This window comes from Microcaecilia unicolor, chromosome 7, assembly GCF_901765095.1.
Source record: "Microcaecilia unicolor chromosome 7, aMicUni1.1, whole genome shotgun sequence".
Classification (NCBI taxonomy): domain Eukaryota; kingdom Metazoa; phylum Chordata; class Amphibia; order Gymnophiona; family Siphonopidae; genus Microcaecilia; species Microcaecilia unicolor.
The window spans coordinates 172,458,134-172,479,283 of NC_044037.1; the positions used below are offsets into that span (position 1 = coordinate 172,458,134).

A 21,150-nucleotide genomic window follows, 5' to 3' on the forward strand; every position below is an offset into this window, starting at 1 on the left:
GCGCCTTATGGTTAACATACAGGTCAATTCCCACTTCGATACTCCAAAATGCTAATTTCACACTAGCTGTTTAATACAAAAATGATCACACGCTAATAGTTAACGAGCAGTGTTAGGGCATGATAATTCCCAAGTTGAACACCTAATGCAGCTTAGTAAATAGGCCCCTAAATGTTTAAACTTTTTTTTTCTTCTTTTCACAAAATATTTGAATAGTTGATAAGTGGAAAAATACATTTCAGGTGGTTGTGCCCATATTTCTACATGCATACACTCTGCTGCGTTCAACCTTCCTTATTTAGTATATAATTCCATTTAAGAAATGGGCAATACCCAGACATATTTTCCTGTTTGTAATCCCACATTCCCCCATGTTCTCAAAACAAACAGATTCGCCTTCTATTCTGTAAGTAACATTTTTGTATGAGCAGGAGCGTTAGCCCAGGCCTGCAACATTCATCGTAAATTTCCATGGCAGATAGGGATCTTGAAGGCCTACCAGCAGAAGAGATTCATGAGCCATGATCATCTTCAATATTGTCATTGTAAATTTTCATGGCTGACAGGGATCCTGAAGCCCCACCACCGTGATCTCCAATATTCAGCCTACACAGTGCACACATTAAAACTCATAAGCAACAACGTCCGATTTATGCAACCCACGAGGTTTCAATGTGCACGCAGTGTTGACTGCATGTCAGGAAAAGAATGTGAAAAAGTGGGGTGTAGCATGATGGGATTGGATCTCACAGCTGCTATCTGGATGTCACTGATGAGGGCCATATGCTAATGGATGGTGATGGATACTATGTGCCTATTGCTCCTCAATGTTAACTTTGCACCCCCCCCCCCCCCCCCAAAAAAAAAAAAAAGTTTGTGTTCTGGCTATGGCACTACAGAAGATGATTTACAGTAGTTCCTCTTTGCTCAGAAGACTGTTTCTTTTCTTTAGTTCTGCAGTGGTTCCTGGGACAAGATGTTGAAGATTTGGTCTGCAGGTGGGTTGATTTTATGTATTTACTTCTTTTCAGTGTTGTGTCTTGGTTATTTCTTTCTTTCTTGCTTGCTTTTTTTTTGTTGTCCCCAGTTTCCCTGTTAGAAATCTAAATGAATTGGTAGATGCAGACCTTGCTTCTCGATTGTTGATTGAATACAGTGTGTCTCTGTTATCCTTTTCAACAATAAAATTGACTTACACATAAATGAATTGATAAAAGATACTTAGGGGCTAGGAGCTAATTTTCAAAGAGAAAAACGTCCAGAAAGTGTCGCACCATTTAGACTGATGTCTAGAAACGTGCAAATCACTATTTTTGAAACCTGTTTTGCAGACGTCTATCTATGCATTTCCTCACAAGGGGCATGTCGGGAGTGTTTTGAAGGTTTGCTCTTGGACATTTTACAACCATAATGGAGCAAAACCAAAATGTTTTGGGTGAAAACTTCAATGTTTTGGTCTAGACCTGCTTTTCTAATGAATAAGACACAAATGCTACCCTAAATTACCAGGTGACCACCGGAGGGATTCAGGGATGACCACTTCTCACCCCCCAAAAAATGTGAGTAATAATAGTACTCACCAGCCTCCGATGTTATAGCCAGGTCCATTAGAGCAGCATGCAGGTCCTTGGAGTTTTTAGTAGTGGGTGCAGTGCACTGTAGACAAGTGGACATAGGCCCATACCTCTCCCTACCTATTACACGTGGTAGAAACTGTGAGCCCTCCAAAACTCACCAGAAGCCCGCTGTACCCACATATAGGTGCCTCCTTCACCCATAAGGGCTGTTGTAGTGGTGTACAGTAGGGGGTAGTGGGTTTTGGAGGGCTCAGCAGACAAGATAATGGAGTAACAGTGAGATGTATACCTGGGAGCATTTATATGAAGTCCACAGCAGTGCCCCCCCTAGGGTGCCCATTGCTCTCCTGAGATGTCTAGGGGACCAGTGTGCTAAAAATGCTGGCCCCTCATACATCTCAAATGGCTTGACTTTTCTACGTTTTTCACTTGTTCATCTACCATCATTTACTATGTTATGTTATTTGTACGGTTTGGGTTTTTTTCAAAAAATGGCCTGAAAAAAAATGCACAGAGCACAAAACCTTGTTACAAACAGTATTTAAAAAAAAAAAAAAAGTTTTGTGGTTTCGAAGATGGTCATGTTTTTGTGGTTTCAAAAATGGTCATGTTTTTTTGTTCGGATTTGGGACATTTAGCGCAAAACATCCAAAGTCTGACTTACCAAAAATGCCTCTCCATATGAATAGAAGGCCAGTGCCTTGCAACAGTCCTTTTCTTGACATTTAACTGTCAGTGGTCAATAGGGAAGCTAATCCAAGAAAAATATTTTGTTCCACGTTATACTTGTAGTTTTGTTATCAGTGTGGGCTACCGTTAAATATGCTATTTTACTGTTAACCCCAGTATGACAAAACAGGGGACTTCTGTCTATGACTTCTTATGTGAATGTATGACACATTTGTTCTCTGGTGCATATCCCTGGTGACTGTCTTTTTTTTTGTTTGTTTGTTTGTTTTTTGTTTTTTTTTGTAAAACTGTTACAGAAGTGATTGTTTTTTCCTGCTTAGCTAAGCACTGAGGTAATTTTTAGTCTCAGTATGGGAGCACAGAGGTAAACATCTCTGTCCTGAGACCTTGCTCAAGGCTTGTGAGCAGTAAATATCCTGAAACTTCCCAGGCGCTACCCAGGTAGTGACAAAGTGTTTAGACAGTTTTAGTATTGATCCTTATTCAGTTACCTGTTATTGTGTGTTACTTTTCCATCTATTTTATATGTTTCATTGTTCTAATTTTGTGACAGTAAACCTTGTTAATTTATTGGCTCTGTTGTCCAGGACTAAGAATCCTGGTGGTTTGTGGTTTAGGTCTGTGGGTGTTTTCTAGGAACTGTGGGACCCCTGAGAGTGTGGCCCCAGTAACCTAGAAATCACCGGGGAATAATTTGAGAGTAGGAGACTTGCCCAGAGGCAAGTGAGACCCAGTCGGGGGGGGGGGGGGGGGGGGGGGGGGAGGGAGGGTGCTTGTATAGAGCACAAGTGGCAGGTGCAAATGAACCTGAGCACTGCTGGGGACAGACCCTCCAGATGGCTGCAGGGTTAAGCCAAGGAAGACTCGCCCAGAGGCAAGTGAGACCCAGTCAGTGGGGAGGAGTGTGCTATTATAGAGCACAAGTGGCAGGTGCAGGTGAACCTGAGCAGTGCTGGGGACAGACCCTTCAGGTGGCCGCAGGGTTAAGCCAAGGCGGATGCTAGGCATTTCGTGACATTTAGTGCCTTATATTTTTGGTAGCAGCATAATGGGATTGTCAGTCTCAGTGTGTGGTGTGAGGGTCACCATCCACTGAGTGGTTCAGTTTTGTTTTGTTTTTTTTAATCTGTAACCTCCATACACAGAGCACAGTGAACGAGTGCAGCAATAACAGGGTTCCTTCCCCATTCAGTTTTTTTTTTTTTTTTTTGTATTATGAGATTAGCAGCGTGTTGATGGCGACTGACAGCGGCCGTCATACACCGGATATGTCTGTCCTAACACAAGAGTGACCGTATGACCTCAGCAAGGAGGAGCTACAGGACCTGCCTGCGGAGAGTTCTCCTGGGGGGAGAGCAGACCCGTTGTGGGCACAGGCCCATGAGTTGGCAGGGCCAAATGCCACCCTAACTGAGATCCGGCAGATTTACATGTGGTTAGACTCACTGCAGTGTGAAGAGCGTGAATTCCAGTTCCAGAGGTGACCGGGGTCGTGATTATGGAACAGCCTGACTTAACTGATACAGCTGTTGATCAGCCTGATGACCCTAATTTGTCAGAGTCACCAGCAGAGACCGTTCCAGATATGGTTACTGATATAGGACAGAGACATGCTTTTCAGGAAGCACAACACTCTGACCCAGACCTGGAAACCATGAGGCAGAGTGCTGGTCAGCCAACCAATGAGATTTGTACCTATGGAAAGGGGACTTACTCTATAGAGAGACTGGGATCAAACGGGCCCTGGACAGCAGGCAAACAGCTTATAGTGCCCAAAGCATACCGAGAACAGCTCCTACAGACTGCATGTGACATTCCATTAGCAGAACTTCTATTGGCCGGGGTTATCTCGAGCCGTAGCTGAGTATTGTCGAACCTGTGATGCGTGCCAAACAGTGGATAAGACCCAAGATCGCCCCCCCCCCCCTGAAACTACCCATTAGTGAGCCATTTGAGAGGCTAGCTGTGGATATAGTGGGGCCACTAGCTGTCCCTAGTCTCGCTGGGAAGAGGTATATATTGACAGTGGTGGACTTTGCTACCAGATATACCTACCTGAGCACACAATTCTGGAACGCGCTGCCGCTCAACTTAAAAAAGATTTATGAACTAGCTAACTTCCGAATTCTACTGAAGACCCATCTCTTTAACAAGGCATACAACAAGGATCAACAAATATGAACTCCTGTACACATATCCAGAACTGCCTTTACAATACTTGCTTGCCAAACTACTATCATGCTTTATCATTATCATGTTACAAGATCCTTCTGCTATTACTAAATGTATATTTTCTCATATATTTCCACTATTCATGATGTATTGTAAGCCACATTGAGCCTGCAAAGAGGTGGGAAAATGTGGGATACAAATGCAACAAATAAATAAGATATCCTGAAGTGGTAACCTTATCCTCCATAGAACAGAGAAAATTGCCATTGCCCTGCTAGAAACATTTTCCCGGGTAAGATGTCCACGAGAAAAACTCTGACCAAGGGACACAGTTTGAGCTGATCCAAAATCTTTGGGCACTGTGGAGTGAAATCTGTCCATACTACTCCATATCACCCTGAAACTAATGGGTTGTTGGAGAGATTTAATGGAACATTAAAGCATATGCTAAAGTCTTTTGTGGAGTCTGGAAACTGGGACTGGGGAAAAGTGCTTGCCCTACCTCCTGTTTACATACAGAGAAGTACCCCAGGAGTCTACTGGGTTCTCCCCATTCGAGCTTCTTTATGGCCAGAGGGTGACGTGGTCCCTTGACCTAATAAGAGAACATTGGGAGGGGAAAGTTGACACCTCTGACACCCCTGTAATTGAATATGTAGTCAATATGTGGGCTTTGTCAGAGAGAACTTGCAGGCAGCCCAAAACAAAGCAAAAGACCTGGTATTTATTTATTTTATTTATTTGTAGCGTTTGTATCCCACATTTTCCCACCGATTTGCAGGCTCAATGTGGTATGATTGTAAAGCCCGAAATAGAGAGTTTCATGAGGGCCAGCAGGTACTTGTTTTACTCCCAGTATGTCAGAATAAATGCCAAGCTAACTGGGTGGGACCTTACAAAGTCATATGGCACTTAAATTACCTAAATGATACAAACTGTTATATCTATGGACTCTCAAGACATAAAGCAGCATACCTTTCATGTAAATATGTTAAAAGCCTATGCAGATCACACAGCTATGGTGCTAGCTGTGTGTAGCCGACCAGAAGAGTGTCAGGATAGTGAGCCCTGACCTCTTAGCGTAGACATTAACTAGAGGGATCTACACAACAAGTTGTAGTGAGAGAGCAATTAACCCCTACCCAGAAATAGCAGTTAGAAGCTGGGGGAAGAGGAAGAAGGACAGAAGTATAGTCATTGCTCAAGGGTGACACCTTGTGGCCAGATTCAGGCCTATGATTGCAGGGTTCTAGAAAGTGTTGTGATGCACGGACCGGGATCTTCATTGCAATGACCATAACGAGATATGCTGGGTGATATAAAATAGGGGTAGGCATCCCCAGATAGTTTTCAGTGAAAGTTCTTGCCAAGCCCTGGTTCTGATTGGACTAGAAGAAAAAAAGAAGGAAACTGCCAGTTTAAAAATAATGCTTATGTTTATATTATGCTGTACAGTGACAAATATTCAGGTATAGTATATTCATGCCCCAAAAAGCTTACAGTTGGATACCTGAGGTAATGGTATATAAAGTTACTTGGCCAATGTCACGAGGAGTGTTATGAGCAGAAGCAGGATTTAGAGCAATTGGCCAAGAACCAGGGAAGCCATGTTCTAACCAAGGCCATAAATTTGTATACAAGGTCACTTTGTGACTTATGCAGAAGTCACTTTGAGGCTCATTTTCAAAACACTTAGATTTACAAAGTTCCATAGGTTACTATGGGGCTCATTTTCAAAGCACTTAGCCTCCCAAAGTTCCATAGAAACCTATGGAACTTAGCCTCCCAAAGTGCTTTGAAAATATGCCTCTATGGAACTTTGTAAGCCTAACTGCTTTGAAAATACGCCTCTGTGTGACTTATACAATGTATATATTCAGTGTACTTAATTAAGTCAACTATTGCATAGCAGTACAGTGAGTCTCAGGATGTTTCTTCCAGGAACCGGCATCGTTAGATGATGCCTTTATTTTCTTTTGTGAAATAACCTTTCTAGTTCTCATTTTACTGCAGGCCTGTCTTTATTGATGTTTATCTGTAAATGTGAAAACTCAGTAAAGTTCTTTTAGAGGTGATATCACAGACAGAAGGCCCACATTAGCCATAAATTCACATTCCAAAGTGATAATTCTGCATGTGTTCATACATTTTAGCTTGCAACAGCAGATATACATGTGAAGTACAGCTGTACCGAATAGCATATTTTACTATTCAGCTGAATACGAATAATGAAAAATATTATTTGACCAAATATAAATAACTAGCCGTTAAGCCCGTTAAAACGGGCGAGATTTGTGTTTTGCAAAATGTAATAATTCTCACCTCCATCCATCTATGTCCAGCAAACCTCCTCTCTCCCCTGCCCTCCCCTCCATCGATCCATGTCCAGCAGCCCTCCTGTCTCCCCTGGCCTCAGCCCGTCCACCGACTCTCCTTTCTCCCCTGCCCTCCCCCTCCCCCCCCCCCCCCCCCCCCCCCATATCCAGCAACCTTGCTCTTTCCCTTGGCCTCCCCCCACCCCCACCCTGCTCCTTCCCCCCTCTGTGCCTGGCCCCCTGCACTGACAGGAGAGCGCCTCTCACCTCCATGTGAAAGCGCTGCAGGCAGCAGCAGATCGTTCTGCTGCTGCCTGCAGCGCTTCCACATGGAGGTGAGAGGCGCTGTCATGTCAGTGCAGGGGGCCTGATACGGAGGGGGGTGGGAGTGGCGGCGACGTCGGGGATGGGGGGGGTGGAGGTTAGTGTGCCGGCGATGTTCCTTCGTCTCCAGCGACAACGTCCGTTTCCCTCTCTGTTCCGCCCTCTGACGTAATCACATCTTGACGCGAGGGCTGGACAGAGAGGGAAGTCTCTACTGCGTATTTGCGGGTGAGTCAGTCACTTGTCATTTATATATTTGATAGGCATTGAGCTTTAACATAACAAATAATTGAAAGAAGCAAGTGAAATCTGAGACCAAGTGTAGTAGGATTTAGCACAATAGAGTTCCAGATTATTTGTATTCGACTTTAAATCTCTATTTGGCCAAATACAAATAATATATTTGGTTCAGCCCTAATATGAAGGGCAGTTTTCAGAGGCTATTCATATGGGTAAATGTCTAAATCAACTGTATAAAATTTACCTTCTCTCTCTCTGGGTAAAAGTACACACAATCTTTTCCTTGCTGAAATTGCCTCAGTACTGACCTTTTAATACTGACTGCAAAAGACGTGACATAAAAGTTTTGTTTTTTTTGCATGTAGCTCTACAGAGATTTTCGTACAATAGTTTTTATGCTTATTACACCTTTTCAAGCACTGAGTCACCAGAGAGGTGATTTGACTTGATTTTTTAAATTGTAGTCCCCACGGATGAAGAGGACGACGTTGAAGAAACCATAGACCGACCCAGGAAAAAACTGAAGACAGAACAGCTGGGGCTAACAAGGGTAAGTAAGGGCAGAGCAAGTGTAGTTCACCCCCCGGCACACAATTAGGTAGTGCTCATATTTATTTTCTCTATTAAATTTTGGGACCTAGTCAGTTCAAAGTCTACCACACAGGTTGTACCTACAGTATATAAGGAAATAGGAAAGCACTTATGATTTATTATTGAAATATGAATTGTAAAATGGTACACTTATGGAATGCTTTTCTGGCTAGTGGTAGAGCCTTTCAATTCCTTTCTACAGCACTCTGTACTCTCTGTTTTAGCTGCTTCCTGATAGGCTCAGTTCACTGATGTCTCTCCGTACACAGGCCTTGAAGCCGCCATCTGGAGGGGTTTGGATGAAATTTATTGAGAAAGCTTAAAGCTAGTAGGAGCCTTTCCTGTGAATCTTCTCCAAATCTGTCCGTGAGATCTGTTTAGCAGCCCTAGGCAAGTAATACAAAGATTTAATTTCCAAAGATTCAAAGGATAATTGAAGTACATCATTAACATACATTTTAAAGAGTTCCATAGAAGAAAGATAATGTGTAAATGGAAAGTTTAGCATATGCAGATTACAAGCCCTGGAAGCAATTTTCCTTAGCTTCCAGTCTAAGATGACTGATTAAATATTAGTAGCAGCAGCAGCGGCTGCTGCAGATTGACACCAAACCTTGAACCACTTTAGAAATATCTTGATCCTGCTCATTAATCTTCTCAACAGTATCAATGGTGAATTTACTAACTAATGACAAATTATCTTTTAATGATTTGTCCATGCTGACAATAAGTTCATAGACGTCTTTCAAGGAAACATCACCAGTCTTTATTGGCAAGCTAACAGCATTATATGCAGAAGAAATACTTGAAAATACCTTTCCAGATATTTATTTATTTATTTTTGTTACATTTGTACCCCGCGCTTTCCCACTCATGGCAGGCTCAATGCGGTGGGCAATGGAGGGTTAAGTGACTTGGCCAGAGTCACAAGGAGCTGCCTGTGCCGGGAATTGAACTCAGTTCCTCAGTTCCCCAGGACCAAAGTCCACCACCCTAACCACTAGGCCACTCCTCCAGATAATGATCGCAAATCAGAGTCAGAATTAGGAACTGAAGTATTCCCCGGGGTAGGGTCCAGCTGTGCAGCCAAATCACCTTCTAATGGAATGCCATCAGAATCCTTTGTCAAATCGGGCTGTGTGGGCGGGTTAGGACTCCCAGATGAAAGAGAAGATAGAAGAAGGAGATAAAAGAAGGTCCCCAACTGGAGGTAGCGTCACTAACTTTGGCTTCTGTAGATGAAAATCCATGAGTTCCTGTACAACCGCCTCCAAGACTAATGTCTTCAGTCCCCAAAGGGGCGGGACCTGCCCTTAAAACACCCACAGCTGCATCCTGTGGCAGGGCAGCCTTTTTATGATAGAAAATCGGGGCTTAAGCCAGCAACTCTGGCAGCCCAAGGCGCCCAGTTCACTGCTTGCATCAGGTCTCTCAGCGGTACCTTACAGCTGACTCTCCAGGGGTTAACTTTTTATAAAAATTGTTTGTAGTTATGGGTTTCTGAGAACCTCTTTAGGTGTACTAGTGGGGTGAATTTGGAAGAAAAATTCATTTAAGGAGCAAAATTCTGGGGTAGTGGTTTGTGTTATCTGAGAAGCTTGGAATTAATTTCTAGGGGGCATCTTCAATGGAGGTAGTATTCAGGACTTAGGACCTGTTTACTGAGACACGCTGTGCTAAAATTCCGCGCTATAAGCATGATAGCGTTTTTAGCGCATGCTAAAAACGTGCGCTAACGCTAGAGACACCCATATATTCCTATAAGCATCTGTAGTGTTCATGCTAAAAATACTAGTGCACCTTAGTAAACAGGGCCCTTATTGATTTAGGTGGCAATTTTTTAAAAAGTGTAATTTTAATTTATTTTTAATTCATCTTTTTTTAAGAAAAATGTGTGATGTCTCCATAATTGTATGATTTTGAAAACTAAAGCCATAGGGTTGTAGATATAAATGTGCTAAAGAGGCATGGAAAATTTGAAAGTGTTTGGGGGTTGTTTTACTAGTTAAATTTAAAAAGCTGCCATTTCCCCATTATTTCCTATGGGAAAGTTCAAAACCAAAATGGAGATTAGAACTGTTTTAGCAGATTCCATAAAGAACAGAAAAAAAAATGTAAATTGTAAAGGGTAGCCTTGGAAGCCGAAGGAAGCAGAAGTGCTGGATGGTGTCTGGTTCTTTGATGTGTGAAAGGTCCTTCAATGATTGTGTGAAAAGAAATTAAGTTTTTTTTTTTAATGGTTGAGGTGACATGCTAATAATGATTGGAAAGTAGTTTTGTATGGCATTTGACAGGAGAGGCTAAGGGCCTCTTTTACTAAGGTGCGCTAGCGTTTTTACCGCATGCTAAATGTTAGAGACGTCCATGACGTCTAACGTTTAGTGCACCCTAAATATTAGCATGTGCTAAAACTGCTAGCGTGCCTTAGTAAAAAGACCCCCTTAGTGTATAAGTACAGTGTGAAAAAAAATAGAAATAGCACTCAAGAACAAATGTCTTTTGTACAGCTGAGAGGAATGGTTAACAAAGTGTTTAGAGTGTGGGCGTGTGTAAGCCACTAGTGTAGATTTTGTAAAAGTAAGTTGAGTTTTTGATTGTGTGGGTTTCAGAAGAAGGATTTCAGAAAAAGTGGCTCTTTAGTAGTAATGAAAACAGAATAGGTCCTGGAAGATTAGGGCAATGAAAATTATCATTTTGTTTGCCTTTAGCTAGAAGGGCCACAGTTAATCATAAGTCCCTATTTGGTAACCGGCACATAGGGAAGATAGGGTTTTACTCCTTTTGAGTTGCTAAAGTTAGGTGAGGTCTGCATTGGTTGTCTTTGCTGCGGTGTGAAGAACATCACTGTAGTTTCCAGACCCCAATGTCCAAGAAAGACTAAAGAGTTCTGGAATCAAGGAAGACCTCAGCTAACTGAATCTTGCACCAACACAAGCACTAGGACTAACCTAACAAGGTTTAAATAAAAGAAAAACATACAGAGAGACATACTTACCTGCAGCAGAGGGGAGGAGTGACAAGGTCCTGAAAAGAATCAAAATTAGGCACAAAGAATCAGTTCTTATGACCAGAATAAAAGGAAAGGTTTGGTTAAAATTAAAAGTTATAGGGGGTGGGGGGGAACAAACAAAGCCAATTCTTATCTGGTAGTCTGAGTCCGAGTGTTCAGTGGGTGGAAAACAAGTTCATAAGTTCTTGTGAATGAGAAAAAGGGAAAAAAATTATAAAGTTCAGCTGAACTAATATTTAATTTTTACTGTTGTAAATGCTATTGGTGTTTGAACTTTGGGAAATATTGAGGCGTATTTTCAAAGCACTTAGACTTAGTTACATAGCATCCTATGGAACTTTGTAAGTCTAAGTGCTTTGAAAATGAGCCTCATTGTCTCATTTCTAAAGAAAATGTTACATAACAAATTACAGCTACAAATAAAAACAATTGTTGTCAACTTACCTTTTTGGTGGCTAGCTTTTCAAACAAATAGGAAAATCTTAAATTTTAGCTTTTCCTCCTTACAACTTTGAGATGAAAGGACAAGGTTAGTTTATATTGCTTACTCCTTTCCTGAGACTCGGCACAAGGTATCAGCCACGATTACTAACATCAGGTACAGTAAGGCTGAGCATCCTCGGGAACAGGGTAATGACACTATGCATAAAGTGTGGTTTCCATGCATTTTTAAGGGGGTTACCATTGTTTTCCATATTATCCAATTTTTCACTTATCCAACAACGGCTCGGTCCCATTTACATCACATAATCAAGACTGTACTGTGCCTAAGGTCCTGGAGAATCAGTCATGGAAACTGAGTTCATATACTCCGATTTGTGCCTGTGCTACTGGCTTCCTTAGGCTCCAAATTCTTCAGCCAGAGAGAGAGAGTACATGCTTTCAGGACCATACCGAGCTTTAGTTGCACCCGGTGTAACTTGCCTGCTGGTATCTCGCCCACTGTGCCACCATCAGTGAGAGGAGAGGATGGGCTAGGAGCAACCCTCCATATTCCCATTCTGTGCGGCTGCACCACTTTCACAGCCCTCGGTGTAGTGCTGCATGCTTTGAGATGAGGGCCACAGACAGCATCAGTCACTAGCTTTGGTCCTTTTCATACCTCCATGCCCATTTGAGAGGGTCTCATGGAATACATTTGGGAACCACTACTGGATTACACCTTCTTACCTATGATAGTAACATTTGAGTCAAAAATAAATACATGCTTACCAGATTGCCCTCATTTTATATTTAGACTCCCACTGTTACACTGTCTGGCCATAATGAGGCCATTTCCTCTGTGCTGTGGTCAGATGCGGAGGAAATCTGCAGTGCATCGTGGGATCATACTATTCGAGTATGGGATGTTGAGACTGGAGCCCTCAAGTCAACTTTGGTAAGATGTTTGCTTTTTCTTGTTATAGATTTACATGTGAAATTATTCAGAGCGAAAGATATGAGAACGTCTGGATTTTTAGATGGTATTACTGCTATGTAATAAAGAGGTATTACTGTTGTTCTAACCTGTTGTAGTCCTTGCTGTAAAGAGTAATAATTGAAAATAGCGAAATATGAGCTTGAATATTAAATTATTGAAGCATCTGAGGTCAGACACTTGTATGAGATGAAAAGGAAAGGAAAAATGAGCAGGTAATTAAGAGGGAAAACAGGCAGAGAAAAGACAGAATGGATGGAAAATAGGCAGAGAAAAGACAAAGGAGAGGAAAGGTATCTTCAAGTTGATCCATATTGCTTCCTTCTTTTCCTAAGTGGACAGAATTTAAGCATGACTGGGACAACTAGAGAGTTCAGTGGTAGAAGGAGAGATAGGCTCAAGCATTGGTTTAGGTATGGAAACCTCTATAGTCTCATGGACCTGTAAGAGTAGAGGGTCAAAATGGGGAGATGACAAAGCCAACTTACACTGTGACAAAATCCCAAAGAGAATAAGCAAAGTGGGCTAGCATGCAGAGGTGGCTTGAGTTTTGGCACATTTCGGATATAATGGAAGTGAGGTGGCAGATCACTAGCAATGGGGTTGCAGGCTGACTTGGATAAGGAGCGATCTTGTGCAGATGCTCAAACGTATACAGCTGACAGCTGGGAGATATACTTAGGATAGTGGGTGGTGATGAGGACAAGGAGGTTTGATGATCAGAACTAGAGAAGTGTAGGTGGTTAGGCTGCTATGACTGACACCTGGGAAATATCCTTCACTAGTACAGTTTGGGGGGGGGGGGGGGGGGGGAACAAGCAGGCAGACTGATTGAGCCATATGGTCCTTCTTTGTAGACATCTACTGAGTTGATGCAGACATTCCTTACCCAGGTCAAAGTGGACTTAAAAACATTCCTTTTTAATGACGCCTTCTGCTAACCTCCTGATATATTTTATAGGTTCTATTGAGGAATCCATGAAAGACACCAGTGCTTACCTTTTGTGTGTACCCCCCCCCCCCCCCCCCACCCCTTTCCAACACTGTCTGTCTTATGCGGTTCACCATTTCTGGTCTTTTACTATATAGTAAGCCGCCTAGATGGTATGCCTTTAAGGTGGGGTAGGAAATACTAATAAACTTGATATAGTTGCAGTTTTTAATCAGTAACTGCATAAGTACTTTTAAAACACCATTTTCAGAGAATCTACCTGCTTAACTTTTAAAATTAAGAAGTGCTAATTACTGGTTTAAAAGAATTTGCATACTTTAATAAGAACATTACAAAATTCCATCTGAGTTGAACTAAAGATCCATCAAGCCCTGGATGCTGTTTCCAACAGCAGCCAACCCAAATCACATGTACCTGGCAGAATCCCAAAGAGTAGATCCAATCCTTGTTAAGTACACTCAACATTCCTTGTTGGTCACTGTATCTGCTGTTTAGTGGAGGTGGTAGAGGTAGGGCAAAATGGTAGATCTAGTTTTGCAAAGCAAATGTATTTGCGCTGTTTCCTCCTCCAACCTAAACACGCCTGCAGGAGCATCTCCTCCTCCATAGAAGCCCATGTGTATCTTAACTGCAGTGAGCAGGCTAATTTTCAGCCAAGTAAATCACTAGTTACCTATATACATGGTTTTGATCAGTTTAAAAAAGCAAAAGACCTGTTTATGAAATTGCAATGTATATTAGTATTTGGGCCTCACATATAGTAAATGATGATTGATAAAAGACTAGTATGGTTCATCTAGTTTGCCCAGCAAGGTGGTTAGAGTTGTATTTGGTGCTCCATGCCTTTTGTTAGATGTGTACCTGCCACTCCATGAAGGTTACACCCCTCTATGCCTTTTTTGAAGTGTGAAAGTCATTTAAGTTATGTTTTAATTCTATTCTCCTTCCATATAAGAATCCTCTGGGTTAATCCTTTTTTTTAATTGCATCACTGTTTATATCCCCATCACCTACTACTACTACTATTTAGCATTTCTATAGTGCTACAAGGCATACGCAGCGCTGCACAAACATAGAAGAAAGACAGTCCCTGCTCAAAGAGCTTACAATCTAATAGACAAAAAATAAATAAATAAATAAAGTAAGCAAATCAAATCAATTAATGTGAACGGGAAGGAAGAGAGGAGGGTAGGTGGAGGCGAGTGGTTACAAGTGGTTACGAGTCAAAAGCAATGTTAAAGAGGTGGGCTTTCAGTCTAGATTTAAAGGTGGCCAAGGATGGGGCAAGACCTCCACCGGGAGGTCATTCCAGGCATCCACGTTTTCCATGGAAAAAGTAGTTCCTGCTGCTGTTCTTTGTTTCATGTTCTCCTAGTTGTACAGCTTCCCAGTCTGTGAAAAAAAATATATTTGTTCATTAATACCATCCATGTATTTAAATGTCTCATCATATTTCTTTGCCCCTCCCTTCCTCTAGGGTATACACATTCAGGTCTTTAATATATATATATATATATAAAGAAATGTAGTGTGATGCATTTCAGGTGTAGAAATCCAAAGCAGCTGTATAGGAGGGGAGGCTGATGTGCACATACAAGGAAAGGGACCTTGGGGTGATAATGACTAAGGATCCAAAAGTGGGGAAACAATGTGACAAGATGGTGACTAGAACCAGAAGAATATTCAGCTGCATAGAAAGGGGTATAATCAGCTGAAAGGAAGAGGTGATACAGCTCCTATACACGTCACTGGTGAGACTTCACTTGTATAGGAGCTGTATCACCTCTTCCTTTCAGCTTATACCCCTTTCTATGCAGCTGAATATTCTTCTGGTTCTAGTCACCATCTTGTCACATTGTTTCCCCACTTTTCATTAGCACCCCAAGGTCCCTTTCCTTGTCTGTGCGCATCAGCCTCCCCTCCTTTTGAATACACATTTGCTTTGGATTTCTGCACCTGAAATGCATCACACTACATTTCTTCATATCAAAGCTTAACTGCTAAGCATGAGCCCATGCTTCTAATTTTTGTAGATCATTTCTCATGTTAGCCACTCCTTCTGCGGTGTCCACTCAGTTGCAGATTTTTGTGTCATCCACAAAAAGGCAAACATTTCTTTCTAACCCTTCTGCAATATTGCTCACAAAGACATTGAACAAATTTGGTCCCAGGACTGATGATGATCCCTGAGGCACACCGCTCACCTTTCTTTCCTTGGAATGAATTCCATTTACCACCACCCTTTTTCTTCAGCAGTGCCATCTACTGATAGAATTGAAAAATGAACTTGCAGAACTATTGTTAATAACATGTAATCTTTAAAATCAAGCATGGTACCGGAAGATTGGAGGGTGGCCAATGTAACGTCATTTAAAAAAAAAAGTTTCAGAGGTGATCCAGGAAATTACAGACCGGTGAGCCTGATGTTAGTGCCGGTCAAAATGGTAGAGACTATTATAAAGAACAAAATTAGAGTATATTCAAAAGCTTGGATTAGTAAGACAAAGCCAACATGGACTTAATGAAGAGAAATCTTGCCTCGCCAATCTATTACATTTCTTTGAAGGGTGAACAAACATGGATAAAGGTGAGCTGGATTTTCCAAGGGCATTTGACAAAGTACCTCATGAAAGACTTCAGAGGAAACTGGAGAGTCATGGGATAGGAGGTAGTGTTCTATTGTGGATTAAAAACTGGTTAAAAAGAGAGAAAACAGAGAGTAGGGTTAAATGGTCAGTATTCTCAACGGAGAAGGGTAGATAGTGATTCCCCAGGGGTCTATGCTGGGACTGCTGCTTTTTAATCTATATATATAAAAGGCACCACTGAAGCCTCCAGCCGGAAGTGTGAAGCGCCAGAGATATCCGGTTTCCCCATGAGTGAAGAAAAACAGCACAGCACAAAATCCCAGGAAACAGTGAAGGACTCAGAGGGGGGAGGGGAGAGAGATGCCCTCACTCTCTCTGTAACAAAAACACAGAACAGCAGGAAACAACTCTTAAGGACTGGACTCAGAGGGGGAAGGGGGAGGGAGAGAGGGCAGAGGGCAGGGACACACACACTCCCACATGCACACTCTGAAGAAAACCTTGTTAGCCCCCGTTTCATTTGCATCAGAAACGGGTTTTTTTTTACTAGTATATTTATAAACTAGTAAAACATGCCCATTTCTTGCGCAAATGAAACGGGCACTAGCACGGTTTCCTTCCGAACCTACCCCCCTCCGTACTCACCCCTTCGGCGTTCTGAAGGCACTGACCGGCATTGTTGCGGTCCTCAGCACGCCACCTTCAATCTGCTTTGTCGTTGGTTGTGAAGCTACTGTTCTCCGAGGACAAGCAGGCTGCTTGTTCTCACTGATGGGTGACGTCCACGGCAGCCCCTCCAATCGGAAACTTCACTAGCAAAGGTCTTTGCTAGTCCTTGCGCGCTCATGCGCACCGCGCATGCGCGGCCGTCTTCCCGCCCGAACCGGCTCGTGTTCGTCAGTCTTCTTTTGTCCGCGCTCGGTACGGTCGTGTTTTCGCCGTGTCGGGCCCCGCAAAGTCGACCTCGCGCGTTCGTCGTGTGTTTTCAAAGAGAAAAAAATTATAATCCTTTCTGTGTGGGAAAAGACTCTTGGTCTTTTCTTCCCCCGCTATTTTCAGCTTTCGCCCCGGTAAGTTTTCTTTCGTCGTCGGGGTAGGCCGCTTTTAGGCCTCGGGTCGAAGTTTTCTTCCCCTTGTTTTTTCGGTGCCTTTTCCGCCATTTCGACTTTTGATCTCGCCGGCGTGATTTTTCCGCCCATGACATCGAAGTCTACCAGCGGCTTCAAGAAGTGCACCCAGTGCGCCCGGGTCATCTCGCTCACTGACAGGCACGCGTCGTGTCTTCAGTGCTTGGGGGCTGGGCACCGCCCGCAGGCCTGTAGTCTGTGTTCCCTTTTGCAAAAGCGGACTCAGGTAGCGAGATTGGCCCAGTGGAACGTTTTGTTCTCGGGCTCTTCGTCGGCATCGGCACCGGGGGTATCGAGTGCATCGACGTCTTCAGCGTCCACAGCTTCATCCTCAGCCGCCAGTACATCGAGTGCATCGAGGCATCGGACCTCTGCATCGGCGCCGAGACATCGGATAGCTGCATCGACGTCGGTGGTACCGGGACCTCGTCTGCTGATGTCGTCGGACGGTGGTGCTTCGTCTGGAGTGCAGGTGAGGGCTGTCCATTCCCCTGCTGGTGGCGGTGAGCCTTCGGGTGGGTCTCCCCCTACCCTGAGGGCTCCTGCGGTACAGCCCCCCCGAGACCGGCCTCCTTTAGCCTCGGCCCCGAGGAAGCGACGACTGGATTCTACGTCCTCCTCGTCGGTGCCGGGAAGCTCCGGTGACATGCTTCGTTCCAAGAAATCGAAGAAGCATCGTCATCGGTCTCCTTCCCGGGTTGGCACCGAGAGCTCTGGGTCGCCGAGGGAGTCGGCACCCACCAGGCATCGGCACCGAGAGGACCGCTCACCCTCTGTTCAGGAGGTGTCGATGCGCTCCACTCTGGACAGCCTGGAATAGCCTCCACGCCCGGAACAGGTTCTGACGTCGAAGCCTGCATCGACCTCCATGCCTTTCTCTGCAGCCGCTCTGAACGAGAGCCTCCGGGCCGTTCTCCCAGAGATTCTGGGAGAGCTGTTGCGCCCTACCCCTCCGGTACCGGCAGTGCTTGCGCCACCGGTACCGTCGAGCGTGGCGCCGGCTGGCCCATTGCCCGAGGTGAGGTCTCCGGCGTCGGTGCTGCGTGCGGTACCGGCTGCCGTCGCCTCCCAGGAAGGCTCCCCGACTACGTCGGCGGAGGGAGTTTCGCCGATGCGGGCGAGGGAGTCTACCTCTCGACGCCCCCATCGTGGACGTGGCTCCACAGAGTCGAGTCGGGCACGGTTGCAGACACAGGTCCGTGAACTTGTGTCTGACACCGAGGGTGAGGCCTCGTGGGAAGAGGAAGAAGACCCCAGATATTTCTCTGACGAGGAGTCTGAGGGTCTTCCTTCCGATCCCACTCCCTCTCTTGAGAGACAGCTTTCTCCTCCTGAGAGTCTGTCTTTTGCTTCCTTTGTTCGGGAGATGTCTACGGCCATCCCCTTCCCGGTGGTTGTGGAGGACGAGCCCAGGGCTGAAATGTTTGAGCTCCTGGACTATCCTTCTCCACCTAAGGAAGCGTCCACTGTTCCCTTGCACCATGTCCTAAAAAAGACATTGCTGGCGAACTGGACCAAGCCTTTAACTAATCCCCACATCCCCAAGAAGATCGAGTCCAAGTACCGGATCCATGGGGACCCAGATCTGATGCGCACTCAGTTGCCTCATGATTCTGGAGTTGTGGATCTGGCCCTAAAGAAGGCTAACAGTTCTAGGGAGCATGCTTCGGCGCCCCCGGGCAAGGACTCTAGAACCTTAGACTCCTTTGGGAGGAAGGCCTACCATTCCTCTATGCTCGTGGCCAAAATTCAGTCCTACCAGCTCTACACGAGCATACACATGCGGAACAATGTGCGGCAGTTGGCGGGCTTGGTTGATGCGCTCCCCCCTGAGCAAGCCAAGCCTTTTCAGGAGGTGGTCAGGCAGCTGAAGGCGTGCAGAAAATTCCTGGCCAGAGGGGTGTATGACACCTTTGATGTTGCGTCCAGGGCCGCTGCTCAAGGTGTGGTGATGCGCAGGCTCTCATGGCTGCGTGCCTCCGACCTGGAGAATAGAATCCAGCAGCGGATTGCGGACTCGCCTTGCCGTGCGGATAACATTTTTGGAGAGAAAGTCGAACAGGTGGTAGAGCAGCTCCACCAGCGGGACACCGCATTCGACAAGTTCTCCCGCCGGCAGCCTTCAGCCTCTACCTCTACAGGTAGAAGATTTTTTGGGGGAAGGAAGACTGTTCCCTACTCTTCTGGCAAGCGTAGGTACAATCCTCCTTCTCGACAGCCTGCGGCCCAGGCTAAGCCCCAGTGCGCTCGCTCTCGTCAGCAGCGTGCGCCTCAGCAAGGCCCCTCGGCTCCCCAGCAAAAGCAAGGGACGAGCTTTTGACTGGCTCCAGCAGAGCATAGCCGACATCCAAGTGTCAGTGCCGGGCGACCTGCCAGTCGGAGGGAGGTTGAAAGCTTTTCACCAAAGGTGGCCTCTCATAACCTCCGATCAGTGGGTTCTCCAAATAGTCCGGCAAGGATACACCCTCAATTTGGCCTCAAAACCTCCAAATTGTCCACCGGGAGCTCAGTCTTACAGCTTCCAGCACAAGCAGGTACTTGCAGAGGAACTCTCCGCCCTTCTCAGCGCCAATGCGGTCGAGCCCGTGCCATCCGGGCAAGAAGGGCTGGGATTCTATTCCAGGTACTTCCTTGTGGAAAAGAAAACAGGGGGGATGCGTCCCATCCTAGACCTAAGGGCCCTGAACAAATATCTGATCAAAGAAAAGTTCAGGATGCTTTCCCTGGGCACCCTCCTTCCCATGATTCAGGAAAACGATTGGCTATGCTCTCTGGACTTGAAGGATGCCTACACACACATCCCGATACTGCCAGCTCACAGACAGTATCTGCGATTTCAGCTGGGCACACGTCACTTCCAGTACTGTGTGCTACCCTTAGGGCTCGCCTCTGCGCCCAGGGTGTTCACAAAGTGCTTGGCTGTAGTAGCAGCGGCACTTCGCAGGCTGGGGGTGCACGTGTTCCCATATCTCGACGATTGGCTGGTGAAGAACACATCCGAGGCAGGAGCCCTGCAGTCCATGCAGATGACTATTCGCCTCCTGGAGCTACTGGGGTTTGTGATAAATTATCCAAAGTCCCATCTTCTCCCAGTGCAGAGACTCGAATTCATAGGAGCTCTGCTGGATTCTCGGACGGCTCGCGCCTATCTCCCAGAGATGAGAGCCAACAACTTGTTGTCCCTAGTCTCCCGGGTGCGAGCGTCCCAGCAGATCACAGCTCGGCAGATGTTGAGATTGCTAGGCCACATGGCCTCCACAGTCCATGTGACTCCCATGGCCCGCCTTCACATGAGATCTGCTCAATGGACCCTAGCTTCCCAGTGGTTCCAGGCTGCTGGGGATCTAGAAGACGTGATCCACCTGTCCACGAGTTTTCTCGAATCCCTGTATTGGTGGACGATTTGGTCCAATCTGACTCTGGGACGTCCTTTCCAAATTCCTCAGCCACAAAAAGTGCTGACCACGGATGCATCTCTCCTGGGCTGGGGAACTCATGTCGATGGGCTTCACACCCAAGGAAGCTGGTCCCTCCAGGAACGCGATCTGCAGATCAATCTTCTGGAGTTGCGAGCGATCTGGAACGCTCTGAAGGCTTTCAGAGATCGGCTGTCCCACCAAATTATCCAAATTCAGACAGACAACCAGGTTGCCATGTACTACGTCAACAAGCAGGGGGGCACCGGATCTCGCCCCCTGTGTCAGGAAGCCGTCAGCATGTGGCTCTGGGCTCGCCGTCACGGCATGGTGCTCCAAGCCACATATCTGGCAGGCGTAAACAACAGTCTGGCTGACAGGTTGAGCAGGATTATGCAACCTCACGAGTGGTCGCTCAATTCCCGTGTAGTGCGACAGATCTTCCAGGTGTGGGGCACCCCCTTGGTAGACCTCTTCGCATCTCGAGCCAACCACAAAGTCCCTCAGTTCTGTTCCAGGCTTCAGGCCCACGGCAGATTGGCATCGGATGCCTTCCTCCTGGACTGGGGGGAGGGTCTGCTGTATGCTTATCCTCCCATACCTCTGGTGGGGAAGACTTTGTTGAAACTCAAGCAAGATCGAGGCACCATGATTCTGATTGCTCCTTTTTGGCCGCGTCAGATCTGGTTCCCTCTTCTTCTGGAGTTGTCCTCCGAAGAACCGTGGAGATT

General features: G+C 45.4%; 1 protein-coding gene across 1 annotated transcript in view; it reads left to right on the forward strand.

Moving 5' to 3' along the window:
* WDR12 (WD repeat domain 12) overlaps positions 1-21,150 on the forward strand; it is a 76,435-nt gene that overhangs the window by 38,523 nt on the left and 16,762 nt on the right. Inside the window, exons 7-9 of the mRNA XM_030210700.1 lie at positions 953-998; positions 7,783-7,868; positions 12,157-12,297. Of these exons, the coding sequence (XP_030066560.1) occupies positions 953-998; positions 7,783-7,868; positions 12,157-12,297 (273 nt within the window). The remainder of the gene's footprint in view (positions 1-952; positions 999-7,782; positions 7,869-12,156; positions 12,298-21,150) is intronic.